Raw genomic sequence first — 26,970 nt, 5'->3', positions numbered from 1 at the left:
ATATGCTCAATGACTGATTATCCACAGATCTCTGCAGCAAAGAATTCCAAATGATCATGGGTCTTTGAATTAAGAAATTTCTCTTCATCTCAGTCCTAAATGGCCAACCCTTTTCTCTGAGGCCATGACCCCTAGTTCTAGACTCCCCAGGCAGAGGAAACATCCTCCCGTCCTGTTGATCCCCTTAAGAATGTTATATGTTTTTATGTGATCATTTCTCATTCTTCTAAACTCAAGGGAATATAGGACTACTACACTCAACCCCTCCTCATAGGACAAACTGTTTTAGGTAAGACCAAAATTGTACACAGTATTCCAGGTGTGGTTTCATCAAGGACGTGAATTATGAATTAAATAGAAGCCTGTTGTACAAATTGGTTCCCTAATATTTGGAGCAGTTATGATTTGGGACATTTTGATTCAATATTTCCTGCATATTGTTGTCATTGTCTTCTACTTGGTATTAATCATTTTTTATGTGTTCATGCCTTGTGAGCATCACTGGCCAGGTCAGCATTTGTTGCCCATCCCTACTTGTCCTTGTGAATGTGTTGGTGAGCTGTCTTCTTGAATTGCTGCAGTCCATCTGGTGTAGGTACACCCACAATGCTGTTAGGGAGTTCCAGGATTTTGACCCAGCCACAGAGAAGGAACGGCGATATAGTTCCAAGTCAGGAGGTGAGTGGCTTGGAGGGAAACCTGCAGGTAATGGCATTCACATGGATCTGCTGCCCTAGTCCTTCTAGATGGTAGAGATTGCAGGTTTGGAAGATGCTGTGTAAGGAGGCTTGCAGTTTGTCCTATGAGGAGTTGTTGTAGTGCATCCTGGAGATGATACACACTGCTGCCACTGTGTGACAGGTCCTCTACTTTGCAGATCGGGACTGTCTGTTTCCAGTGTATTTCAGCATTTTCTGACTGTAAAGGGTTAGCAGAACTTTAATTACCCAGTTCGAACCAACAGTGATCAGCGCCAACAATTTTAGTGACTTGTGAACCTCCCTTAAGGAATTGTGTTTATTTTTACCTGAGTAAGAAGTCGATGTGTTTTGTAATTATTAATGAGGGCATTTGGAGATAAAACTGCCTTAAAAGGGAGTGCTGAGACTTAGCAACTGCTTTTAAAATTCTGAATGCAGTTTGCAAAATAGAAGTACCAAAATAAATGTGAAATACTTATTTATAGGGTTAAAAATATTCCTATTTAAAATTACACTATTGTGATGCATACCAATCCTCAGAATAAAGAGGATTCAATTTGTTTAAATGAGATTGCATCCGTTTTGCTTCTGATCACAATTTAACTCCAAGCATATCCCCCATTCTAACTTCTAACCAATGTTTTTCAATCCAAACATTAAGCTGTTTCTTTTTCTCCCTGTTTTCTCTGTTTATTTCAGATCTGCCGCGTTTCTCCCTCTTTTTACATTTACTGTGGAATTGGATTACCATGTTATCTTTTCACTGGAAGAGCGCAGAAGCATTTCAAGTAGATCTCAGGTGTGCAGTGCCTGCTGTAAAACATTTACATTAAAAGCAGCCCGCGACTCCTCAGCCCCCTCTTCTCTCTCTCACACACAGACACACAGCTGCCTAGCAAACTGAAAACTTCACTGTTTTTGGGAGTTTAAAGGCTTTTTGAGCCAACGATGTGGGCTCTTCGCTAATGACAATGAAGACAAATAGACTGCTAGATTGTCCGGCTTTGCTCTCGAGAAATGGACATTAATCACAGCAGCAGTTTTACAGAGTTTACGTCTGACATACACATTTCATCTTCACGCCTCGGCGAAGAACAGAAGCAGAGAGAGAGAGAGAAAACAAAGAGCACTCAGCACTGCAAGGTCGCTATTGTCTCCTCGAAACAAGCATGACTAAGAAGTGGTGTCATTGTAGGTTTTCTGGACTGGCCGCCGTCTCGGAGTAACTGCGGATTTGGACATTCTACTGACTCTTCATTCCCCAGGATGAAGTTAACATTTGGCATGCTCTCCGTGTCCGTTGCTTTGACCGGTGCGATGAGCTTCGTATTTCTAGTGGTCGCAATTGGGACAGATTTCTGGTACATTATCGATGCCTCCAAACTGGAAACATTCTCCAATTCCTCCGACCAGCTCAGCTCCCATTCTGGGCTTTGGCGAACTTGCAAATGTAAGACTGTTTGATAGCTCAAATTCTGGAGAAATATATGTTTTCCTATTTAATATATTAACAGCATTTCTTTTAAATCCAAGAGATATTTGCAATAGTTCGTCAAACTGTCAACTACTGTAAGATAATATTGATTTTTTTTCTTGTGTAACCTGCTCTATTTCAATAATGTTGCTTATTATGTTTCTGTTTACCGTGTGTTTTGTGTTTTTGTTTACAGTTCAAAGTAAATGTTTCCACTTAATTAATCCATTCTGGCAAGGGGACACAAACTTCACAGCCTCACAAAGACAACTTCTAAGTAAGTCTGGTAATGGGTTCTCATCTCCAGTTCATTAATGATCATTTAGAACGAAGTGTGAAGCATCTGATCTGTTGCAGCCATCGGCCGCTATGTGCAGAGCATGTTACCAAATCATCGATTTCAATACAAGGAATAGTGAAAGGTATTCACCGTAACATATCACTTCCATTGGATGTTGAGTTAGAAATTAAATTCCCTTGAAAAGATGTACAAGGCTGGGGAAAAGTGGTAGGAATGCCTGATAGCCCAAATGGGCATAAGCATAGTTGAAGGGTTATTAAGGAAACTGAAGACAAAAAAATGTGGAAAATTATGTGGGCTAAGTTCGGGCATAAGTAAAAAGTTAGGTAAACAGGATTTGTTTAACCTGGGAAGGGTAACATGTGGATGGATGGTGTTACTGTAAATGGTACAGAAGGCTTTTCAATCACACAAAGTGAATCCAGAAGCGATTACAATTCTTTAATAGGGGTCACTGGGCAACTTATAGAGAGCACAGAATGCACAGTACTCGCAGCAGATTACTCCGGGGAGTAAGCCGAGTACACCAGAGCCACCTACCTGGCTATCATGGAGGACCTGTGCATGATGAGTTTGGGCTCAGCTAGTCCATGGGAACTGAAGTTTGCTACCTGGTTTAAAAGTAACCGCAGTACCAAGAACCACTCAAAGGAGCAGTGTGATTACATTTAAGTACTGAGGGGGAAAAATGGCAATTTGAATGGTTTCTGGGGTAAAGATCATACAGCACTACCTGAAAGGTATTTATTACAACTCGGTGTTGCCATTTAGCAATTAAATGACCATTTTAGTACTACCTCCTCCTATGTCAGGTAATACAGGTTAACTGTGCCATTTTAACATTTGACTTCCTATAGGAAATGCTTATATAACAGGTTTCAATGGAGCATATGAGATATGTAAGATATTTAATATAGACAATCCATTTGTGGTCAGCAACTGAATGGCAAACTGAGATCAGACAAATATCAGTAGGTCCCAGGCAATATTGATATGTTGTGAAATGTACATTCTCAGTCTTTATTCATCTTTAAAGAATTGCTAATATCTCAAAAATCAGGTGCACGCAACATGCTGGTATCCAAAGAAGATGTAACCAATAGCGAATATAGTGCTGCACAAATATTTTAAATGCATTTTTAAGTATATTTTTTCTCTCTCAATAACCCTTAATGCTTTATAGTCCCAAACCTGTCTGACTTGAATGCAATTTCTGGATAAGCTTCTTCACACTTACTCAGAGAATACAGCTGAAATCTTTCCATACAATAGATGATCTCTTTGTCAGCTCTAGCCTTCAATTTCTGTCACAAGCTTCCTTTCTCTATTCTATTTATTTGGCCAAGCACACTCATCCTCCTTCCTACATTCAGACTCATTGCATGGAGTCATTATTTCCCAAATCTGTGGAATCCTTACCTTCCTCCCAGTTTCCTTCTCCTAACAATGTTTAAAGCCCAAGTTGGGCATTATACAGTCATCATTTCCTGGTTCACCCAGCTTTTATTCTTTTCAGCTTATGGTGTCGTGGACTATGAGCTTTGGTCACCATGGCCTGCCATTCAAAAATGTTGAAGTCTAAATTAGACCTAAAATAAGATAATAAATGAATAAAATTGCCAACATTATTATGCTTAAGTACTTAGGTTGATTGTGTAATGTTTTCTTCTGTGGCTAATGTTATTTCAACAACTTTTAAAATCATAATTGTTATGGCAGGCGGATGGTAAATGCCAAGCTGCCCAAATCCAGAGGGAAACTTGAAGCAGCTGCCACAACTATTTGCAATTTGTACTTATTTCGAGATGTGGGTTTTGAATTCAGTAAAAAGAAGGCCACTAAGTCTTATAGGTTTCTTTCAAAACTAAATTAAACCTTTATCAATAAAAGAAATGATTATGACATACATAGATCTACAAATTACTACTATGATAATTTCTAAATCCTCTAATTAATCTCAACACCAGTTTTACCTCCATTAAGGCAACAATGAGACACAATGGTTTTTAGAAGACACAGGCAAAGTAACACACAATACCCCAAACAGTCGAGTTTTTCAGCTTCACTTGCTTGCAGACAGCAGCTTGAGGCTTAGATGCTGGAGGCTTTTCACACCTGTTAGATCTTAGAATTCTTTCCCTTGCACACAGCCTTCTCCCTTTATACATATTTTTCCCTTTGAAAGCAAATTTCCATTGTTTCACTATGTCTTCGGACTTTTACCTCTAATATTAAAAATCCATCAAAGTACCAATTTTACCCCTAATCTTTGGGAAAAATAAACACATTGTTTCTTAACTTCTCCTGGCCAGGTGAAATATTTCACCTCTGTCTTTTGAATTCAATTTACTCTGGTTTATTAAAAAATGTAAATGTTCCCTTTACATCGATGTTACCTACTTAACATTTCAAACCTAGCTATCCTATGTTACATCAAAGCCTTCAGACCAGTTGCCTTTAATTCAATTAAGTCCCCCACCCCCACACACACACACATAGACTCTCAGACACTGACCCCACTATCACTCTCATTTACAATGAATTCCAATAACATTTTGAAAATTATTATATCTTCCTGACATAATTTTAAACTCCATCACACTATATCCCATGGCGCCTGGCTTCCTGATCTGCACTGTGTCATCAATTATTATAACCAACTTACAACTTCATGATTTATCAGTTAGAAGGTTGAATTGGTTATGATACAAATTTTGCACACCAAAAACATGAAATTTCTCTTTAAGGAAGCTGGTATCAGAGTGACCATATTACAGAGTTACACATGTAGAAATGGCTGTGACTAGGAAATGTATTTGCCTAATCAAGCTTTATGTTTCACACAGTCTCATGCTGAAAAAAATGTATTATAAGAGTGAATATTGCATATGGTTATCTCCTTGGCCAAGTGCTCACAAGATCCAAATAATATTTGTTGCAGACTCAAGACAGGAATGAACAGTTATTTTAAAATTTCTTTCAAGTCTTTCACATTGTCCATTATTTCTTTAATACAAGTTTTATGTTGAGGATCACTGAAATATTTGAAGAATGCAGGAATTTTCTGTAATTGACAATAAAGTAAGGAGGGAATGGAACTATAAGACTATTTGATTTGACTGCTAAGTTGACTTAATGAAAAATGTTGGGCTGGATTTTGCTGTGGAAATAATGGTGAAACTGACAGTGCTCATCATTATTAAGTGTAAATTGGACAAAAACTATCAGCAATTGCACATACACAATAAACATGGAAATTGGGAAGCTGCTACTCAATTTACCCTGTTCCTCTAAAAGCTTTGCAATGACAGTTTTGCACTGAGAGACTTGGGTTTGAAATACTTAGGTGGGCATGAATTTGCTGTACTTATGTTATATGTACATACCAAACCCACCAGAAAAAAAATAGGGCTTGTTTATTCCATTGAATACATTTTTGACACCATGACAAGTCTTAATTATTGTCAAACAAAGTCTTTGCCACTGAAAGTTAACTTTTACAAGCATGGAATCTCATTACTTAAGATTTTAATTATTGTTAGAGGTTTCCAGCATCCGCAGTATTTTGCTTTCATTTAAGTAAACTAAACCCTGTTCCGTGGACTGTGTTTAAACAGTAACTTGCAAGGCGAGCAACCTATTGTAGACTGAGGTGTTATTCTGTAAGAGAAAAGAAAATTGCCTCGTCGAAGAGGAACATGGAAATTAAGGCCTAGCTTGCTACTAGCAAATACTTCTGCAAAGACCTGTTCACAATCTGTACACTTCTTTCTGCGGCACCATTTTATGCTGGATGAAATGGTGGTATTAGAGTGTGTTTGACACTATTCTTACTCAGAAATATTTCAAACTCTTCTGATGTAATTTGTAGACCATATCTTACATCATCACCTTTGGCAACCCATAAAATGCAAACCAACATCTTGAAACCTCAAAAACAAAAACAGAATTACCTGGAAAAACTCAGCAGGTCTGGCAGCATCGGCGGAGAAGAGTTGACGTTTCGAGTCCTCATGACCCTTCAGCAGAACTGAGTATAGTTAGGAAAGGGGTGAAATATAAGCTGGTTTAAGGTGGGCGGGGGGGGGGGGGGGGGGGGGGTGCGGGTGTTTGTAGGGACAAGCAAGCAGTGATAGGAGCAGATAATCAAAAGATGTCACAGACAAAAGGATCAAAGAGGTGTTGAAGGTGGTGATATTATCTAAGAAAATGTGCTAATTAAGAATGGATGGCAGGACACTCAAGGTACAGCTCTAGTGGGGCCCTCAGACCATCCTGGTGGGGGATGGAGGTGTAGAGGGATTGGATGTCCATGGTGAAGAGGAAGCGGTTGGGGCCAGGGAACTGGAAATTGTTTAGTTTTAGTTTTTGTTTTAGGACTTAGTTTCATACCCTTGCGCCCCCATCTCAATGAATTTCGGGCTCGGCACGATGCTGAACTCTTCTTCCGCCGTCTTCGTCTCCGTGCTCACTTCTTTGGGCAGGAGTCCTCTCCCCGTTCAACGGATCCTTTTACCCACCTCCAATATTCTAACTCCACCTGGACCCCTCCCTCTGGATTTTTACCTTCTCTTGATCTTTTCATTGAGAACTGTCGGCGTGACATTAGCCGTCTCAATTTCTCTGCTCCTCTCACCCATTCTAATCTGTCTCTCTCTGAACTTAATGCACTCCGTTCTCTCAGGTCCAACCCCAACATTGTCATCAAACCCGCTGACAAGGGTGGTGCTGTTGTTGTCTGGCGCACTGACCTCTACCTCGCGGAGGCTGAGCGTCAACTCGCAGACACTTCCTCCTACCTCTCCCTGGACCATGACCCCACCACTGAACATCAAGCCATTGTTTCCAGGACTGTCACTGACCTCATCTCCTCTGGAGATCTTCCTCCCACAGCTTCCAACCTGATAGTCGCCCAACCTTGGACGGCCCGTTTCTACCTCCTACCCAAAATCCACAAACAGAACTGTCCCGGCAGACCGATCGTGTCAGCCTGTTCCTGCCCCACGGAACTCATTTCTCGTTATCTTGACTCCCTTCTCTCTCCCCTTGTCCAGTCCCTTCCCACCTACATCCGTGATTCCTCTGACACCTTACGTCACATCAACAATTTCCAGTTCCCTGGCCCCAACCGCTTCCTCTTCACCATGGACGTCCAATCCCTCTACACCTCCATCCCCCACCAGGATGGTCTGAGGGCCCTTAGCTTCTTCCTTGAACCGAGGCCCGAACAATCCCCATCCACCACTACTCTCCTCCGGCTGGCTGAACTTGTTCTCACACTGAACAATTTCTCCTTTAACTCCTCTCACTTCCTCCAAATAAAAGGTGTGGCTATGGGTACCCGCATGGGCCCCAGCTATGCCTGTCTCTTTATGGGGTATGTAGAACATTCCTTGTTCCAGTCCTACTCCGGCCCCCTCCCACAACCCTTTCTTCGGTACATCGATGATTACATCGGTGAGGCTTCATGCTCTCAGCTGGACCTGGAAAAATTTATTAATTTTGCTTCCAAACTCCACCCCTCCATCATTTTCACATGGTCCATCTCTGACACTTCCCTTCCCTTCCTTGACCTCTCTGTCTCAATTTCTGATGATAGACTGTCCACCAATATCCATTAAAAGCCTACCGACTCCCACAGCTACCTCGACTACAGCTCCTCACACCCTGCTTCCTGTAAGGACTCCATCCCATTCTCTCAGTTCCTTCGCCTCTGTCGCATCTGTTCTGATGACGCTACCTTCAAAAACAGTTCCTCTGACATGTCCTCCTTCTTCATTAACCGAGATTTTCCACCCACGGTTGTTGACAGGGCCCTCAACCGTGTCCGGCCCATCTCCCACGCATCCGCCCACACGCCTTCTCCTCCCTCCCAGAAACATGATAGGGTCCCCCTTGTCCTCACTTATCACCCCACCAGCCTCCGCATTCAAAGGATCATCCTCCGCCATTTCCGCCAACTCCAGCATGATGCCACCACCAAACATATCTTCCCTTCACCCCCCCCGGTGGCATTCCGTAGGGATCGTTCCCTCCAGGACACCCTGGTCCACTCCTCCATCACCCCCTACTCCTCAACCCCCACCTATGGCACCTCCCCATGCCCACGCAGAAGATGCAACACCTGCCCCTTCACTTCCTCTCTCCTCACCGTCCAAGGGCCCAAACACTCCTTTCAAGTGAAGCAGCATTTCACTTGCATTTCCCCTAACTTAGTCTACTGCATTCGTTGCTCCCAATGCGGTCTCCTCTACATTGGAGAGACCAAACGCAAACTGGGCGACCGCTTTGCAGAACACCTGCGGTCTGTCCGCAAGAAAGACCCAAACCTCCCTGTCGCTTGCCATTTTAACACTCCACCCTGCTCTCTTGCCCACATGTCTGTCCGTGGCTTGCTGCATTGTTCCAGTGAAGCCCAACGCAAACTGGAGGAACAGCACCTCATCTTCCGACTAGGCACTTTACAGCCTTCTGGGCTGAATATTGAATTCAACAACTTTAGATCTTAAACTCCCTCCCCCCATCCCCACCCCGTTTCTTCCCCCTCCCTTTTGTTTTTTTCAATAATTTATATAGATTTTTCTTTTCTCACCTATTTCCATTATTTTTAAATCTACAACTGTAATACCTTGTCAGTCTTTCCACCCCATCCCCACTAGAGCTGTACCTTGAGCGTCCTGCCATCCATTCTTAATTAGCACATTTTCTTAGATAATATCACCACCTTCAACACCTGTTTGATCCTTTTGTCTGTGACATCTTTTGATTATCTGCTCCTATCACTGCTTGCTTGTCCCTACAACCACCCCCCCCACCGCCCCACCTTAAACCAGCTTATATTTCACCCCTCACCTAACTATACTCAGTTCTGCTGAAGGGTCACGAGGACTCGAAACGTCAACTCTTTTCTTCTCTGCCGATGCTGCCAGACCTGCTGAGTTTTTCCAGGTAATTCTGTTTTTGTTTTGGATTTCCAGCATCCCCAGTAGTTTTTTGTTTTTATCTTGAAACCTCAATAGTTTTGGCACTTGTGGTATTGGGCATAGACTCAACATTTATCCACTTGCTATAGTTATCAAACAAAACAAGGTGCTCTTTCCCTCCCACTTCAAAGAAATTGTCATGTACTCATTCCAGGTTTCTTGTGTTTGACCATTTCTTTTTAATCTATTCAGCTCTTTACTTACTGCTTCTAGCTGTGCATAAGGCCTAGCCTTGCAAAATGTCAGCTGTACCTTGTCCTTTATCTTGACTTCAGCCTTGTGATGCCTAATTTCATCATTTGGTCTTCCTTGCTCAAAGACCACTTTGTGCTCTCTTAATCATACTGAAACCTGGTTAATTTACAGAGAATCCTCATGAATGCCTGAAATGTGCTGTGAAGGTTGAGTGGCTGCAGGTTTTCATGCAGTGATAGAGCTCCCTAATGCCTCTTTGGTGAAGTGCATTCTTCTAATATACAAAGGTTTCCTCACTAAGATCTTCATGGGACCATTGTCCCTCAGTTATTCTTTGGGGTACATCTTCCTTAAAGGCCTGACTCTCCTTTGCTCCACCCTATGCTACTCCTCCACCTTCATGATATTGTCTGTATCCGCTCCTCAGAAGCCCTCACAGAATCTCCTGGTAATCTCAGATCACCAGAACTAGCCAGAAGCAAATCCAAAGCTGTGTATGCTGAAATAAAAAAAAATGCTTTAAAAAGTTAATCTCACCACAATAATCATTCCTGATACTCTTCACATTCTTTATGCCGAGAAACTCCTAATTTCCTCCTGTAACAACTGTGGGCAACAACTATGCCTTATATCTCTCATTCTAATTTCCTTCAATGCATTGTGAGTTTAAATCCTCTGGCCTTCATTAACATATATTATAACGAGCTGGGTGGGTTCTTAGTGAATGAATTGCAAAAAGGGCCAAGTCATTATTTGAAATGCAGGTTATCGGTTCTGAGATGGGAAACTGGTAGAAGTTCTGCTCCATTTGCTGCCACACCCCAAAAAGTCCTAATTTTACTTGGAAAACCCACCAAAATTTGAATGTAATTATATGGCCTTTATAGTTTCCTTCTGAAAATAACTTTAGTACCTGCCAGTCAGTCCAGGGTCCTGCTGTTTCATTTAATTTATCTGCAGTCCACTCTGCTACTTGTGTGCCATGTTTTTGCATGTCTCCATCTGATCAATGGTTGTTTTATTTTGTGTGTGGGGGGCTGGGTATAGCTGTAACAAAACAAAAAAGAACTCAAGTGCATATATGCCATATTTGCTTCAAGCGTTTGCAGAATGATTTGGCCAGAATTAAGTTTGGAGGCTATGAGGCTGGCTGGGATCTTGTCAATTGAGCATTGCACACACTTTGATGCATACGTGGGATGTCACAATATAATCTCAGAAAAATTCCAATGAAGCTTGGAGGCACTTAAGTTTACTTAAAATCTTAGTGTCTCCTTATAATGCTTGGAAATGTAATATCTCTGCAAAATATACAAAATATATTTTCAGGAGGCATCACGGCAAATAAAAGAGGATTCCCAAAATTCCCATCTTTTACCATGCCATCATTATGGTGATGTAGTATAAGCAAGGCTAGGCTCCCCACGGGGAGGAGGAAGGGAAAAAAGCAGCAGCCTGGAACCCTTCTCTCCTACCTTCTAGCAATTGTAGTTGTAGAGACGTGACATCAGATTTTGATTATTTCCTAGTACAGATTCTGTTAAAGACATAAAATTATAAACATCGATTCTCAACTCAGATAAATGGGTCTCTTTTTTCACCTGCTCCAGCCTCATAGGTAAATGATAGTAATGTTGCTATAGATGTCGTCTAGACCAAAAATGATCATAATTGTTCCTTTCTTTGAAAACGCATTAGGCAGAGTTTTCTATGCCCCATGTCACTGGTAAGGCCTCACACAGCCGACAGCTTACTGAAAAATTGTGGGTGGCTTGCTAATGATTTTCCTCCCATTAAAATCATGGATGGAAAATTAACTGGCAAGGCACCGGTGAATTTCTGATATGTCGCCCATTGTATGTGAGGCCCATTGGTGGTGTCAGGCCTTGTGAAGTCCAACTCATTGAGTGACATCTAACTGAATAATATGAAACTTGACTGACACAAAACAGTGACATTACTGGAATGATGAATAATATGCCCCATAATGATGCTGAAATCATTTGAAGTTTGGTTATATACAGTAATTTCTGTTCAAGTGAGCTCAAAATAAAGGCCCAAATGAATAACATTCATTGACATAGAATTTAAAAATGCCCTAAAGCTGAAATGCAGTATGCCAAATGTATTGGGAATGCAATTTTCATATTTATGTAAAATTATACATGTTTAACAGGACATTTATAACAAAAGAATGATGGAAATTCATACCACTTCTTTGTGTCAAAGTAAGTAATGTATTTCCTGTTTTCCTGTCAGCTAAACAATGTTATGATTCACAGATTACTGTGGAGCAAGAACTGGATTTTTTTCATCTTTCAACCAAATAGTGAGTCTCAGTACAACTTGTGACTGACTGTACCATGACCAATAATACCTCACAAATATTTACATGTAAAGTGATAGACAGCTGTGACAAGCATGACATTGGTATCACTGCACTTAGAATAATGTGAGAGACGTTGATGCATTCAAAAGGGCAGAGGGCAGAACAAAGAAACCTTTAAAACCTGGCATTTCGTCATCAGACATTTGAAATGTCAAAGTAAATTTTCTTTCTTGGATTGCTAACCGCAGCAGTTGACAAGCATATGTATGTACACTATTGGTGCCCACTGAATGAATTTGCAGACCATGGCCAGTATAACTGCCATGAATGTTGCAAACCACTTTGAACAAAATTATGACAAAATGCACTCAAGGAATCAATATAATAGTTGCATTAGATTGCTGGGCTATGAGAACAAATTAAATAACCTAAGGCAATTTTTCTGAGCAAGGTAAAACGTGAAAGGAGATATTAAGAAGGTTTCTGAAGTTATGAACGTAAGATGTGGCACCAAGTAATAAACTTGGATATTAAATCTGTGATAATAGATAGTTAAAGGACATAAGAATATGCTTTCAGATTTAGTGCAAAAACCTGTTTCCTTTCACCTTTGGGAACTGGGCTCAAATCCCTTGTTTTTGCGAATAGCAAGGTTGCTGAGTGAAAGCAGTTGAACAACCTTAACCTAGTTCCTAGCCGCTGTGGGTAAACAATATGTAACTTCCTATAATTCAGCACAAATTGACTCACTTATGAGAACCAGGATTCAGAACTCCTCTAAAAATAAGATTGTCAGGACTGAATCAGGGCACTGTCACTCGACATCTGGCCCATGCTACAATTGACCTGGGACTATCCGATTCTGGCATGATTCCCATCACTAACATCCGCCATCTCGATTAACAAAATAGTCACATGTAGCATTTCACACTTGTCTACATTAAATCTTATCTGCCATTGTTCTTCCAATTTACACACCTTGTTCAGTCCACTGAGTAGTTTCCAATTCCACTGCCCCTTCCACTTTAATATAATTTGCAAATCTGACCACTTGCATTGAATTTCCAAATTTTTGGTCATGTCTGAAACTTGGAAACAGTCACGTACAGGCCCAGCATTGAGCCCTGAGGCACCCCATTCTGACATGACTCTTCTAATGAATATTCATTATTTCCTACCCTTCAGCCAGCTCCATCTGTTTTCATTACATATAAGACATAGAGTAGGAGACTTTCCCAGGGCTGAAGCAGGTGTGGTCTAGTCAGTGCTTTTCATTGCTGCGGCAATTCTAATCCTTGAGATATAAAGGTCAGCATTCCATTAGCCTTTTTTGGATTATTTTTTGAACCTGCCCTTGATATTTTAATTATCTATGTCTCTGGACCCCTAAATCTCTTGGGATCTCCATTGTACTCTGATTTATAGGGTGCTTAATAAAATACCTCACAATACAATTGTCAGCAAAATGGAACCTCATGTTGTTGAAAAGGCAAGGGCAGTGTGTTATGAATGCTGGACTTTACAAGTTTTAAAGGTCTCCTTTAGCTTAAGGTGAAACACAGTATACTGGAAAAGGGGATGGTGGTCATACTTAACACCTCTGCCTGGAGAAAGCCATGTGATCTGGTTGCCATGGGGAAGAAACTTAAACAGAAACCTATTGGGTAGCATCTTACCTATGTCAGGCGGGTTGGGTGGGAGTGGGTGGGGGCGGGCGCGGGCCAATTAAGCTCAGCGCTACCTGTGTGGGCGGGGGGAGGAGGGAGAGTTGGGGCCTGTGCTCTTTCGTGCATGTGCACAGAAGAGCACAGTAAACTCCCTGAGGCATGGAGCTGCCTCAGGGAGATTAAGTTGATATTAAAATAATTAAATAAAGCATTAAAAAAGTTATTTAAACATGTCCTCTCCAGTCACATGAGATGGGACATGTTTTTATAGTTCTGGAATTTTTTTTATTTATTTAATAAAGCTTTGAGGAAACCTCATTCTGCCCGTGGACACAGTTGGAGACCATGTCTTCAATACAGCGTGAAATTCCTGGCTACCATTCGGACCTTTGTGCCCTGGCCCAACACTTGGCAATACCAGGTTGTCCTTGGTGAATCTTCTGGAGGGCTTCCAAGCGGAGAGCTCATGGTACCACCCATCGCTCATCATAGACCAAGAGGTCCTCTATGTGACGCTAACGTGGTGACGTTGTTCAAAGTACTGCTGAAGGATGGGGTTACTCAGAATGTACTGTGGCCATCCATCAAGACAGTATGTGCGAATCTGCATACATTCTTCACCTTGCCTTTGAGTTCTCGAAATTCTTCCAACTTTCGCTATTGCTGATAAGTGTCTAGCAGCTAAGCTCTTCAAGGCCTCGACTTTTTCAATGAAAGTTTTATCTCCCTGCGTTGGGTAGCTGGTAGGTATCTATGACAGTGTGTCGGCCATAGTTTGGTATTTACCCTGCACATATTCTGCAGTAGCAGCGTATTGTATGAGCCTCGATTTGAATCTCTGGATTCGGGGCTGCATCTTTGCAATTTCTTTCGTGTTCAATAAGGATACCAAGTGGTATGTGATCAGTTTCGATCTTAAACTGTAGGCCCAAGATGTAATCAGAAAATTTCTCACATGTCCAAGATGCTGCAAGGGCTTCATTTTCTATGACAGGATAGCGCTTTTCGGTCTTGGCTAAGGACTTTGATGCACAATAGATGGGTCTTCTTGTACCATCACTCTGGACCTGGAATAGCACAGCTCCCAGTCCTATTGCTGATGCATCTTCTGCTACCATGGTTGGAAGTTTGGTATCGCAGTGACATAGGATCTCTGAAGATGTTAATATTGTTTTGATTTTTTTCAAACAATTGCTGCTGATGCTCTGTCCAGCATTATGGCTGGTATTGTCGTAAAAGTTGTCTTAGAGGTTCATTTACTTGAGCTAAGTGAGGTAGGAATTTTCCCAGTTGTTTCGCCATACCCATATAAACCTTTGTAGTTTGGTGATATTCCTGAGTGGCAGGAATTTTTTATGGCTTTTCTCTTCTGTGTGTCTGCAGTGATTCCTGTTGTCTGTATGATATGGCCTAGGAATTTTATTGTGGGTTTGGAAAACTCACATTTCTTGCTGAAGAGTAAGCCTGCATCTTACAGTGTTCTTAATACTTCTGTTACCCTTTTACCATGTTCTTCCTTTGTTGAGCCATGGATTAAAACATCATCCATGTGGCATATGACGCCTTCCGTACCTTCTAATATGTTGGACATTGTCCTTTGGAAAATTTCTGCTGCAGACATGATTCCAAAAGACAGATGGTTCAAACAGTGACACCCAAAGAGTGTTATAAACACGGTTAGGAGTTTTGACTCCTGATCCAGTGGCAACTGCCAGAATCTGCTGTTTGCTTAGAGCTTGGTAAAGATTGTACTCTTTGTGAGTTTGGCTTGGTTCTCATCTACTGATGCCTTGGATCTATTTCTCATTTCACTGCCTTGTTCTGTTGCATCAGGTCAATACAGATTCAGATGGAGCCATATGGTTTTGGAACTAGTACCAACCAGAACACCACCTGGGTGGTTTAGTGACTGGTGAAATAACCTCTTGCGAAGCATCGCCTCTATCTCATTCCTGACCAGTTTCAGAAGTGGGTGTGGGACCTTCCTGGATGTAAGTTTGCAAATGGGTTTTGTATCTATTTTGAGCGTGATGTTGTACACAGTTTTCAATTACCCCAGGCCTCTGAAGAGTTTTGGATATTCTCTTCTAAATGGGTTGTCTTGTTCTTGTTCATTGACTTCACCAACTTTAAGGATTAGATTTAGACCTACGCAAGCTTTCCTGCTCAGCGGAGAGCATTCCTGATTTTGAATAACATATAGTGTCTCAGAGATTTTCTTATCTTTGTACTTTAGTGTTGCATCAAGCTGACCTTTAAGATATAGCTTGATTCCTTGATTCAACCTTGGAGTTGAACTGATGAAGGTTGCAGAGTAATGTTTTTGCAGCCATTGAACTCTGTCAGACAAAACAGACGCCAGCCTCCGTATCCAATCTGAATTCTGTATGATGTCCATTAACTTCAATGTTAACGCTCACTATTGGCTTTTATTTTCTTTTAGGGAGGAGATTTCCTGGTTGTCTGGTTCCTGTATCTCTTGGATAGAGCTTCCTTTAGTAGATTTTTCCTTTTGTTTTGTAAACACAGGCTTTCTTGAATGACATACTGTTTTAAAATGACCAATCTTGCCACACCCCCATGGCACTGTGCGATTCGGGCATGGCATTGTTCGTGCCTGTGGACCTTCTTCCCACTACAGTGGGGACATTGGAAAATGACTTGCTGCCTTTGCAGCGCGCTTCCCTGGTTGCTACCATGATGTACTTTCAGTTTTACAGCCTACAAACTGAATGTCTTCATCGGGCTGTTCATGCGGGATTTCCCTCGCACTTCTTCCAAAGACTTTATTTTGCCTCCACTCTTCAGCCTGCCTGGCCAGTTGTACAGTTTTACTTAGTGTTAAATCTTCCCAGGATTATAATAAGTCAGAGAGGTTTTCATCTAACACACCTATGACTATTCAATCTCTGATCAGGTTGTCTTTTAATGTTCCATACTCACAATTGTCAGGCAAACAGTAGAGATTATTGATGAATGGATTGATTCCTCCACTCTGTTTTATACTGTGTCGATTAAATTTTGTCCTCGCTATTACAGTGATTCGATGGAGACTAAAGTATGAGTCAAATGCTCTGATGACATCCTCTTAGGAGGCTGTCTCTTCGTTCACCCCCTGTCTGGCCAGTATGTTGCTTGTGATGCTACCCGACAGCATATCACAAAGTGCTAACCTTTGTTCCTCTTACTTGCAAAACCTGAAGGGTTGCAGTAATGGATGAAACGTCTTCTCCAGTTTTGCCATTGCACAGCCTGCCTAGGGCCCTCTATGTTTTAGAACTGTTCTGGGAGACGTAGGGTAGAAGTCATTTCTCACCCTGGGTTGAGGTTGCCACTTGCCTTGCTAGTCGCTGGGCTGTCCTTGTGTTTTCCTTCTCCAGTGTAGTTGCTGGGTTGGCCTCGAAGTCCTTCACCCAATACTTTCCACAGCTGCTGGGCTTCCCTTCAGGCAGTTTCCCACCATTTCTTACTGTTCCTCTGTGGGTCTCGTCACTGCTGCTACCATCTGTTACTGTTGGGTTTATCTTGGGAGACATTGGTCTTCTTGCTCTTGAAGAGATCTTGCTGGGGGCAATGGTCTTTCCTTCAAAACTTTTTTATTTACATAACTAATTATATACAAGGTTACAGAACATTGGATGATAGCTACAGCTCCTCTCTAAGGTGCTTCTCACACATCTTCTCTCTGTGAATGACATCACTATGCCATAGGTCCTTACGCACATGCCCAGTAGCTATTATTCGAGTTAACCCTTTACTCTATACAAAGTAATCATCAGCAGCAACAGCATGCTGTGGAGAAGCCTGCAGGTGGTCAGCAGACAGGGTGCAGCAGCAGAGAGGGGATGAGCAGAGAGGGAAGGGGCAGAGGGGTCAAGCAGGACGCAGTGCCTGGATAAAGCTTCTTGCAAGTTCCATCTTTGAATTGGTCCTTTAAATAATTGAATTGAGATTGTATCATGTGGGTTTCCATCACTTGTGTGTTTGTTTCATATCTTCACAGACAACTTTATCTCCTTTGGGGAATAGAAGTGTTGGAAGGATTATCAGACTGATTATCAACATGTTGAACTGCATCATGTGCACTCCTTTCATGGCTAACAAATCCTGGGGTTGGACTTGAACCTGGAGTTTCTAGCTCTGAGGCAGCAGTGCTACTTACAGAGATACTGACCTGTGTTTAAATTGAACATTCCGACTTGCCAAAAGATCATCAGAATTTTGTGCCCAGTTTCACACCTCCCTCACCCAACTCAGAACCTACCTATAAGTTATTATTGAACCCTGTGTCTCAAATTCATTATTCATACATAGGCAGGACTGCAGCCATTGTCTATATATCATGACAAAACAGTATTAATAACAGTACCAAGGGATATGGGTCAAAAGCAAGTAAATGTAAGTACAGTTCAGCCATGATCTAACTGAATGATGGAAATGCCTTAAGGGACTTAATGCCTGATCCTGTTCCTGTGTTCTTCCTAACTCAACAAAAAAAGCATAATTCCAATTAAATTAATTTGGCCTATTTATAATATCCAGATGATTTTAATACACCCAACATTTCAAAAAGTAAAAGCCCTTTAAACAATATGTCTCACACATATTAATGGTGGCAGTTTGACAATTGGAGTTCAGTTTGAAAAAAATACGTGAGTAATAATAAGCTGGTGTCAGTAAAACTGTAATGATGAAGATGTCATATTATTATAAAAACCTAACTCATTCAGTAATTTCCTTTAGAGAAGGAAACCGGCCATTCTTACCTAGACTGGGCATGAGTGATTCCAGTGCCACACCACTTACCTCTCACCTGCCTTCTGAAGTGGCCCAGCAAAGCCATTCAGTTGTATCAGGATAACCAGGAATGGGCAATAAACATTCCTCCTCACATCCCAAAAAAATGATGAGATAAAGTCAGTGATTAATTGCTCATAATTTTATACAACTGTAATAAAAAGATTGCAGTGAAGTTATTTGGGAGTAGAACAAAAGAAGGAAGCCCTGTTTCTCTCTTAGCCAATTGTCTTCCAGTCTGCTGCTGAATAGTCCAGGCTGCCTTATGTTTTTAAAGGTTGCATAGAAGTTTCCAGGTCGTTCAACTTCTTATTACACCACAAGCCCCACCAAGGTAGCTCCCTCTAGAGGTCACTTTTACAAATTAAGAACATCAAAAGAAAGTAGCAAATATGGAAGGAACTTTTTTTTTGAACCAAGAATGGAACAGGTTATCAGCACAGGTTGTCGAGCAAGAAATCTTAATGGGCTTCAAGTTGGAACTAGATAAGTTCTTCTCAAGAACATTAGAAATAGTTATGATGCGGCAGATGATGTGTGCCAGGCAGATCGAATCCACAAGGGAAACTCGAACCCGGCTATCACAACGGTTTTGCAATTTGTGTTTATTTCGTGATGTGTGCTCTGAATTCAGTAGCAATAAGTCCACCAAGACTTTAGAGATTTTTAAAGGAAACTAAATTAAACATTTATTAATAAAAGAAAAGATTTCAAACACATACAGAGGTCTACAAATTACCACTATAATAACTCCTAAAACCACTAATTAATCTGGTTTCCAGTTACACCCCCGTTAATGCAACAGTAAAAAAAAGATTTTAAACAGACCGAGGCAAGTCAACACTATAGCCTGGATAGTAGAATTCAAAGTGGCTTTTCCCAGCTTCGGTTTCTATAGACAGCAGGCTTAATGCACAAATACTGGAGGCTTCTCACACTTCTGTTAGATCTTACAAAGCCTTCCCTGACTCATAGCATCATTCTCCTTTTTACATGTTTCTCCCTTTAAATGTAAATTCCATTATTCCCATATGTCTTTGGACCTTTACCTTTCTCATAATATAAATCTTTTCATGGTCCTAATATTGTCAGTAACCTTTGGGAAAAATAAACACACTGCCTGACCTAGCTTCTCTGGCTAGGTGTAAACATTCTACCATCTCTTTGAAATTCAAACTGCCCTGATTTATCCAAAAATGCAAATTTTCCTCACCTCACATTCTAAGACTTCAGCCACGTTTACATATTTAGCATTTCAAACCTAGCTTCTTTTGATGAGTCAAAGCCTCCAGACCAGCATCTCCAATTCAATTAAATTTCACACACACACACAGAGAAACTATCCAAACCCCACTATTAACCTACTTTTATAATAAATCACAATAATATTATGAGAATTATTATACTTTTGTGACAACATGCACTGAGATAATACTGTGGATAGTGGACCTGATGGATAGAAGGTCTTCTCCTGCCTGAATCCATTGCTATGTAAAATCTGCTTGGGCGGCCTGACTCAAATCCCAGTAGGCACCAGCTTCCCGTAAATAAGCAGACCTGTTGTGACTAATTTCCCCTGAGCTCTATGTGTACTGAGTTTTGGGGTGCAATTCAGAGTTATTAGTAATTGGAGAACTGTTACACTGGAGATGGATTTTCTGTTTGGGATTGGGACCAACTTTTGTAGGATGGGCCAATCAATGGCCTTGTGCTTGCTGTCCAATTAAAGACAGCAGTTGGGCTCCTGACACTGGTGGGCCCACAGGAGGCTGTCCAGCACTGAGAGAGCTGTAGCCTGCCCACAGGGAACCAACAAAACAACTTATGATGAAATTCCCACTGAGACCCACTGGAAAATCCAAATTTATTTAAACTTTGGTAAGAAGTACAATTAAAATCCATGTCTTAACTATTTTCTTTTGAAAGATTACATGAATTATGACTAATTCTCCTTAATAAGACATCTTAGCTTCTGAAGCATGCAAGTTTTTGACTGATGTTATGTTCATGAACATGGCATCAGAGTAAAAGTATACATGGTCATAGCATGAGAAAAAGCCTTTTGGCTCATCTCATTCATATGAGTTCTTTGCGACATCATAGGGACAACATTTAATGCTGCTGTTGTTGTAGCATATGTACAGTGGGTGGGATCCCAAATCCCAGGGACAAGGTAATTAAATTAGTTGGGGTTAGGCCTTGCATTTATGGTGGTGAAACTGAGGCCCCATCCCAAAGACACAGTGCTGCTTGGAGGGAAGAGGGTGGGAAGTCCAGATTGAACAAATTGATAAAGTGAAAGTATTTTAAAAAATATTTCCCCAGTAGCTGCAGGGCTATGTTTCAACATTTGGGGCTGGATTTTTCACCGAGTCAAGGTCATTCAGAAGCCCTTTAAAAATTGCGGGCGGATTCTGCTCCTGGGATTCCCGAACCCATTCCTGGGCTGTCTGATTTTTGGGAGTGCCTTTAAAAGGTGCGGGCTGGTTCGTGTCAAAGCCCACACCCCTGACACTCCCAATCAGGCTGGCTCCATTGCGGGGATAGGCATCTCCTACTCTTCTGCAATTTTGATGGAGTTGGGCCAGGCTTTTAAAGAGCCGTGGTTCACGGCCCCTCAGAGGAGTCGTGAACCTCAGTCTGCATGAGTGGACCTTTTAAAAGGTGAGTTTAAAAGGTCTTCCTTATGCCCCCTATGCCAAGGTAAGGACCCTCACCCAACACCACCATGGCCCCTCATGCCCCCCTATGCCAACTATGCCCCTCCACCCACCTCTATGGTTCCTCATGCTCCCTATACCAAGCTATGGCACTTCTATGATAAAGGCAAAATACTGCAGATGCTGGAAATCTGAAACAAAAACAAAAACTGCTAGAAGAACTCAGCAGGTCTGACAGCATCTGTGGAAAGACAGAGTTAATGTTTTGAGTCTGTATGACTCTTCTTCAGACTAAAGAGAAGTAAAAATGTGGTGAAATATATACTGTTTAAGGGGGGTGGGACAGGTGAAACTGGAAAGAAGGCCAGTGATAGGTGGAGGCAAAGGAGAGATTGTAAAAGATGTCATAAATAAAAGGTCGAAGGGGTGCTGATGGTGTGATACTGGCTAAAGGAGGTGCGAATGGTGACATTAAGAGTAGAAAGCAGGATGAGCAAGTGACAGATGACCCTAGTGGGGATGGGGTGGGGGAAGGGGAGGGGATGGTGTGAGAAAAATGATTGAAAAAGTCTAAAAGGTGGGGATAAAACAATGAATAAAAATGGAAATAAATTTAAGAAATACTAAAAATAGGTGGGAAAAAAAAATATATATAAAAATTTTAAAATAAATATTTGAAAAAAGGGGGATCAAAAAGGGGTGAGGATGGAGGAGAGAGTTCATGGTCTGAAGTTGTCGAACTCAATGTTAAGTCTGGAAGGCTGTAAAGTGCCTAATCGGAAGATGGGGTGCTGTTCCTCCAGTTTGCATTGAGCTTCACTGGAACATTGCAGCAGGCCAAGGATGGACATGTGGGCATGAGAGCAGGGTGGTGTGTTGAAATGGCAAGCGACAGGAAGGTCTGGATCATGCTTGTGGAACAGACCGAAGGTGTTCCATCAACACCCCTTCAACCTTTTGTTTATGATATCTTTTACGATCTCTCCTTTGCCTTCACCTATCACTGGCCTTCTATCCAGCTTCATCTGTCCCACCCCATTAAACAATATATATTTCACCATATTTTTACTTTTCTTTAGTTCTGATGAAGAGTCATACAGACTCAAAACATTAACTCTCTTTCTCTCCGCAGATGCTGTCAGACCTGCTGAGTTTTTCCAGCACTTTTTGTTTTTGTTTATGGCACTTCTATACCTCTTGACCCACGATACACTGTATAGAACAATAGAACCCTATAGTGACAGTAGAGTGTTTTTAAAAAAAAGCTTTAAAAAGCTATTCATTCATTACTTTCCACTATATTTTTAAAAAAGCCATTTCACTATAGGGCAATATAAGTATCAATCAACCAGACCCTTTAAAGTATTAATAACAGAAACATTAAACCCTTGAAACCACTTCACCTTATGGTAAATAAACATTGTGAAATTGATCGTAGAGATCAGAAAGCTAGAGCTATCAATCAAGCAACTTTTTCTCTGGGGCACAGCTGTTTCAACAAGAGTAATGGATGCCTGGGCTCTCAGCCAGGCCTCATTATGTATGTTTGGCTGAGAATTCTCACCGACTCCTACTTTCTGCTGCTGTGTTGAAAATTCAAGCCTTGATTTTGTACTACTGGAGCCTTCACCAGGCCCCAGAGTTGGACCTCAGTGTTGGCTCTCAGCAAACACAAGCCCAACTGTGTCAATCCAGGGCATATCTGGCTGAAGCCTGGAGTAGAATGACCTAAGATGTGAAACTCAATTAATGATTTGTTCCATCTATCTGGGGTGAGCAGAATAAACACACTTCTCCTGGCCTCTTCAGCATCTTAGATGAAACAAAAATCTGACAGATCCGGGTTCTGCCCCAAACTGCAGACATTCTGCTTCATCACTGGAACATCACCGCCTTGTGAGGTAGCATTTTTATCCTCACACATTTGTGCCCATCAGTGATTTATGCCTTCAAAACTCACCGATTCCATTACTTTCCAGGGTACTGCTCAATATTGGGTAGCAATATTAGAACGCAGTTTATGATTTTACTCTGATCCTGCCATACAGAGTGGCACTACCCCTGATTCGGGATCCCCTTCCACACTGGTGGCCTGAGCGTTTAATTTGTATTTTTTCAGGTTTAAAAAGAAGTTGGAGAGAGGGCTTCTTCATCTTGGGGCACCCTCTCGCTCACTTACTTTGAAAGACATACTACTGCTACTTCCAAGCTGGAGGGCATCCTGTTTACCCTCCAGCTTCAAGAATTCACCCTCCTAAATTGGAGGGCGAGCTGGTCCTCTGGCCACTCGGGGGAAAAAGTCACAGATGGGTGACTGTTCTCCACATCTGACCCACATTTGAGCCTGCTGGGGGATTCCTGAAGGCTGCAAGGAAAATCTGGCCCCTGTGTGGCTTTTGCAATTTTAACTATTAAGGAAGAAGAAACTGAATCAATGTCTGAAGAAAACAATTATTATAAGCTCATGACAGTCTCTCACTAGAGCTATACTTTATCCAGTGCCAAGCCTAATAATGAGACACAGATTCCTAAAGGTCTCATCCAGCTTAGTTTTAACACATACCAGAGTCTGACTGGGACCTGACTCTAGTGTTATATTCAAAGATTCTAGTCATTGCACATTGATATAAAATGCAGCCTCATATTTCTGCTCTAAATCTACAGTTCATTACTTTTACTGGTCTTTCATGGGTTTCTTCCTGTTTTTGTTTCTTACATCACTGCTCTTTAGGACTTCATTCTCTCTAATGTATTTGACACTTTTTTTATTGTCCATTCTCTTTTTCTTCAATCATTTTTAAACCTTAGCCCATCATAGCCTTCACGATCCTAGTAAATATTTTGCTTCTCTATGCTTTTGCTCCTCTTCCTCCAAGTCTTGCTGGTTCGGTTGTGTGCAGTCTGTAAACCAAGTAGTTTCTCACCTGCATGTTCAAGTGTGTTATCAGAAGTGGAAAACATATTACTGAGGGATAAAAGAAAACACTGAAGAGCAGTAACTATTTCATTCTGGTCTGGAAAATCACAAATTTATGTGGTATAGGGAAATGAAACAATACACACAGAAAGGTTGGATTCAGAAACATCAGCATGCCTAGTTCAACAATCGAAAGTCCAGGAATACAAATTCAATAGCAGCCTTCGAATGGAATTGGATAAATACTTGAAAGAGAAACAAATTGCAGCATTGTGGGGAAAGAGCAGGGGAGTGGGCCTAACTGGATTGCTCTTTGAAAGAGCTGACACAGACTCGATGTGCCTTCTGTGTCTGTGATTCCAATTCTACCATTCCCATTATGTGGGTAACTATCTAACAGATCATTCAAAGGGTTGATTTTAAACATATTTGCCACAAATTCTAATATGACTTGGTATATACTCATGGAGATATAGGTCCTGATCTGATCCACAATAACTTGGATATTTCCAATTTTGCAGAAAAGCACCTTGCCTTAGGATTTTTCAGTTGGATGAAAAAGATTTGATTTTTGCTTCTCTTACAGATATGCATGGAACATTTGTAGTTCTGCTTCCACTCAGTATCATCCTGATGATTTTTGGAGGAATGGCTGGATTTATTAGCATTTTAGCACGAGCCTATGCGTTACTGCTATTGACCGGAACTCTTTTTCTATTTGGAGGTAAGACTAACCTAAAAATCAAGCCTCTTTTCCTTTTCTTAGCTTATTTGATTCACTGATCCCTGCTCCCCCACCCTATCGTCTCTAGCCCACCCTGTTATTGTCCCTGAGATATCCTCTTCTGGCTCTGCACAGGGTGACTTCTCATCCTTGCTAATTTCAGATTCTAATCAGCTCCATCCAGCTCCCTTTGCCTTCTCTCCTCTGAATTGACTACTCTCTTACCATCCCTAAATTTCTCCCTTCATATAAGCTCTCCTACTCATATGTATGGGTACCCTTTCAGCCTCGCCATCTCGAGTGGGCTTTCTATTCCTGTGGTCTCGAGCACTGACAAAGGTAACTTTGACCACTGCATAGTATTCCTCACCACCCACATCCCTCTAGCCACTTCCAACCCAGTTCCTTCTTTATGTGCCTCTGCAGAAAACTCTGCTTCAGTCTCTTAAAACTGCATTTTCCGATTTCCAATTGCCCATCCCTTGATGATCCATTATCCATCATTTGCTTATGGATGTTGATTTGCTCAACTACTGCCTCCCCTCCAATTTTGACACTTTTACCCCCAGCTAAGTCTTCACTTTGGTCATCCTCGATGACATGGCCCTTACCTATGCTTCAAGAGGGCACAGATTTAAGGTAATTGGCAAAAGAAGCAATGGCGACATGAGGAAAAAGTTTTTCTGTGGAGAGTGGTTAGGATCTGGAATGTACTGCTTGAGAGTGTGGTGGAGGCAGGTTCAATCGAGGCACTTAAGAGAGAATTGGATTGTTATTGGGATCAGCAATCGGGAGGGAATGAGAGAGAGGAGGAACTTGCAGTCAGCAATCAGGAGTGGGCAGAAGGTCAGCAATTGGAAAGGAAAGGGTGTTCAACAATCGTGGATGCAAGAAAACAATAGGCATGCAAAGGTAGGGTACGGGGGTGGGGGAAAGGCTAGAAAGTGGGTCTGTCGGAGGCTGAAGGCTTCCTTGAGAGGCTCAAGACTCCTGTCCCTCCTGAACCACAGAGTGCTGAAAGAGTTATTTACCTGGGTGAGCGAGCACCTCCCGGCTCTAATTCACTGCCGAATTTCCAAACCCCAGGAAATTTTTGCAGTATGATTTAATTTTAAATCAGGATCCCAATTTCATTATAGTAGCCCAATTTAAATATGTTAATAAGCCTGCCACCTCTCCTTGGCAGGTCATTTGTAAGCCCTGATATCTGCTGCCAAAATAATGGCAGTGGGCCATTTCCAAACCAGTCGTGGAGGTGGGGGGTTTAATACCAAAGTCAGACAAAACACAGTGGAGGTGACCTATTCTTCCTTATCTGCCATATCTTTTACTGGAAAGCTGTGAAGCGCTATAAGAATGGCACAAATATTGTTAAGACCTTTTTTTGCTGAGGTTCCCATGTAGGTTGAGTGGGAGAACGCCATGGTAATTCAACCCCATCATTAGTAATGGATGACAAGAAAGGATACACTCAGCAGCTGTCACTGAAGAATTAATTAATTAATATAATGGTATAAGTGTTATGATAAATTCTGCACATCAGTGCAAAAACACATTTTCAGAATGTTCCAAGCAATGTGTCTCCTTGGAGTGAATGCACAAAATTTCATTTAAATGTATTTTTTCATTTTTATGAATACAATGTGGTAGGAATTAAACGTTTAAGTCAGATGAGAATCAATCTTAATAACTGAACTCTGAGCAGCTGCATTTCACAGATGACATGGTATCTGCAGGATAGGAATCTCAGTCTAATAGAATGAGAACAGAACCAAGAGGTTTCACCTGTAAGGAAAGATTGAACAAACTGGCCCACATTTCTCCGGAAAATAGAAGACTGAGGCATGACATGATAGAGACCGTTAAGATTATGAAAGAGCAACATAAAGATCCGCATGGACCTACTAGGCAGAATGGCCTTTTTCTGTACCTTAAGGTAAGGTGAGAGTGACTGCCCTTGACATCAAGGTAGCATTTGGCTGAGTGTGACATCAAGGAGCCCTAGCAAAACTGGAGTCAATGGGAATCAGGGGGAAAACTCTCTGCTGGTTGGAGTAACACCTAGCACAAAGGAAGATAGTTGTGATTGTTGGAGGTCAATCATCTCAGTCCCAAGACATCACAGCAGGAGTTCATCAGGGTAGTGTCCTCAGGCCAACTATCTTCAGCTGCTTCATCAATGACCTCCCTTCCATCATAAGGTCAGACATGGGGATGTTTGC

The 26,970-nt window shown here is 41.5% G+C and overlaps 2 protein-coding genes across 3 annotated transcripts in view; one reads left to right on the top strand and one right to left on the bottom strand.

The window, feature by feature from the left end:
- tmem114 (transmembrane protein 114) overlaps positions 1 to 26,970 on the top strand; it is a 135,175-nt gene that overhangs the window by 10,559 nt on the left and 97,646 nt on the right. The window contains exons 2-4 of the mRNA XM_078558702.1: positions 1,401 to 2,151; positions 2,372 to 2,452; positions 24,611 to 24,748. Of these exons, the coding sequence (XP_078414828.1) occupies positions 1,968 to 2,151; positions 2,372 to 2,452; positions 24,611 to 24,748 (403 nt within the window). The 5' untranslated portion in view covers positions 1,401 to 1,967. The remainder of the gene's footprint in view (positions 1 to 1,400; positions 2,152 to 2,371; positions 2,453 to 24,610; positions 24,749 to 26,970) is intronic.
- The window catches only part of mettl22 (methyltransferase 22, Kin17 lysine), a 188,672-nt gene that overhangs the window by 95,182 nt on the left and 66,520 nt on the right, over positions 1 to 26,970 (bottom strand). The window lies entirely within an intron of this gene.

The sequence above is a fragment of the Cetorhinus maximus genome, chromosome 15 (assembly GCF_964194155.1).
Source record: "Cetorhinus maximus chromosome 15, sCetMax3.hap1.1, whole genome shotgun sequence".
NCBI classification, from domain to species: domain Eukaryota; kingdom Metazoa; phylum Chordata; class Chondrichthyes; order Lamniformes; family Cetorhinidae; genus Cetorhinus; species Cetorhinus maximus.
This window is presented reverse-complemented; position numbering and strand designations above follow the sequence as displayed.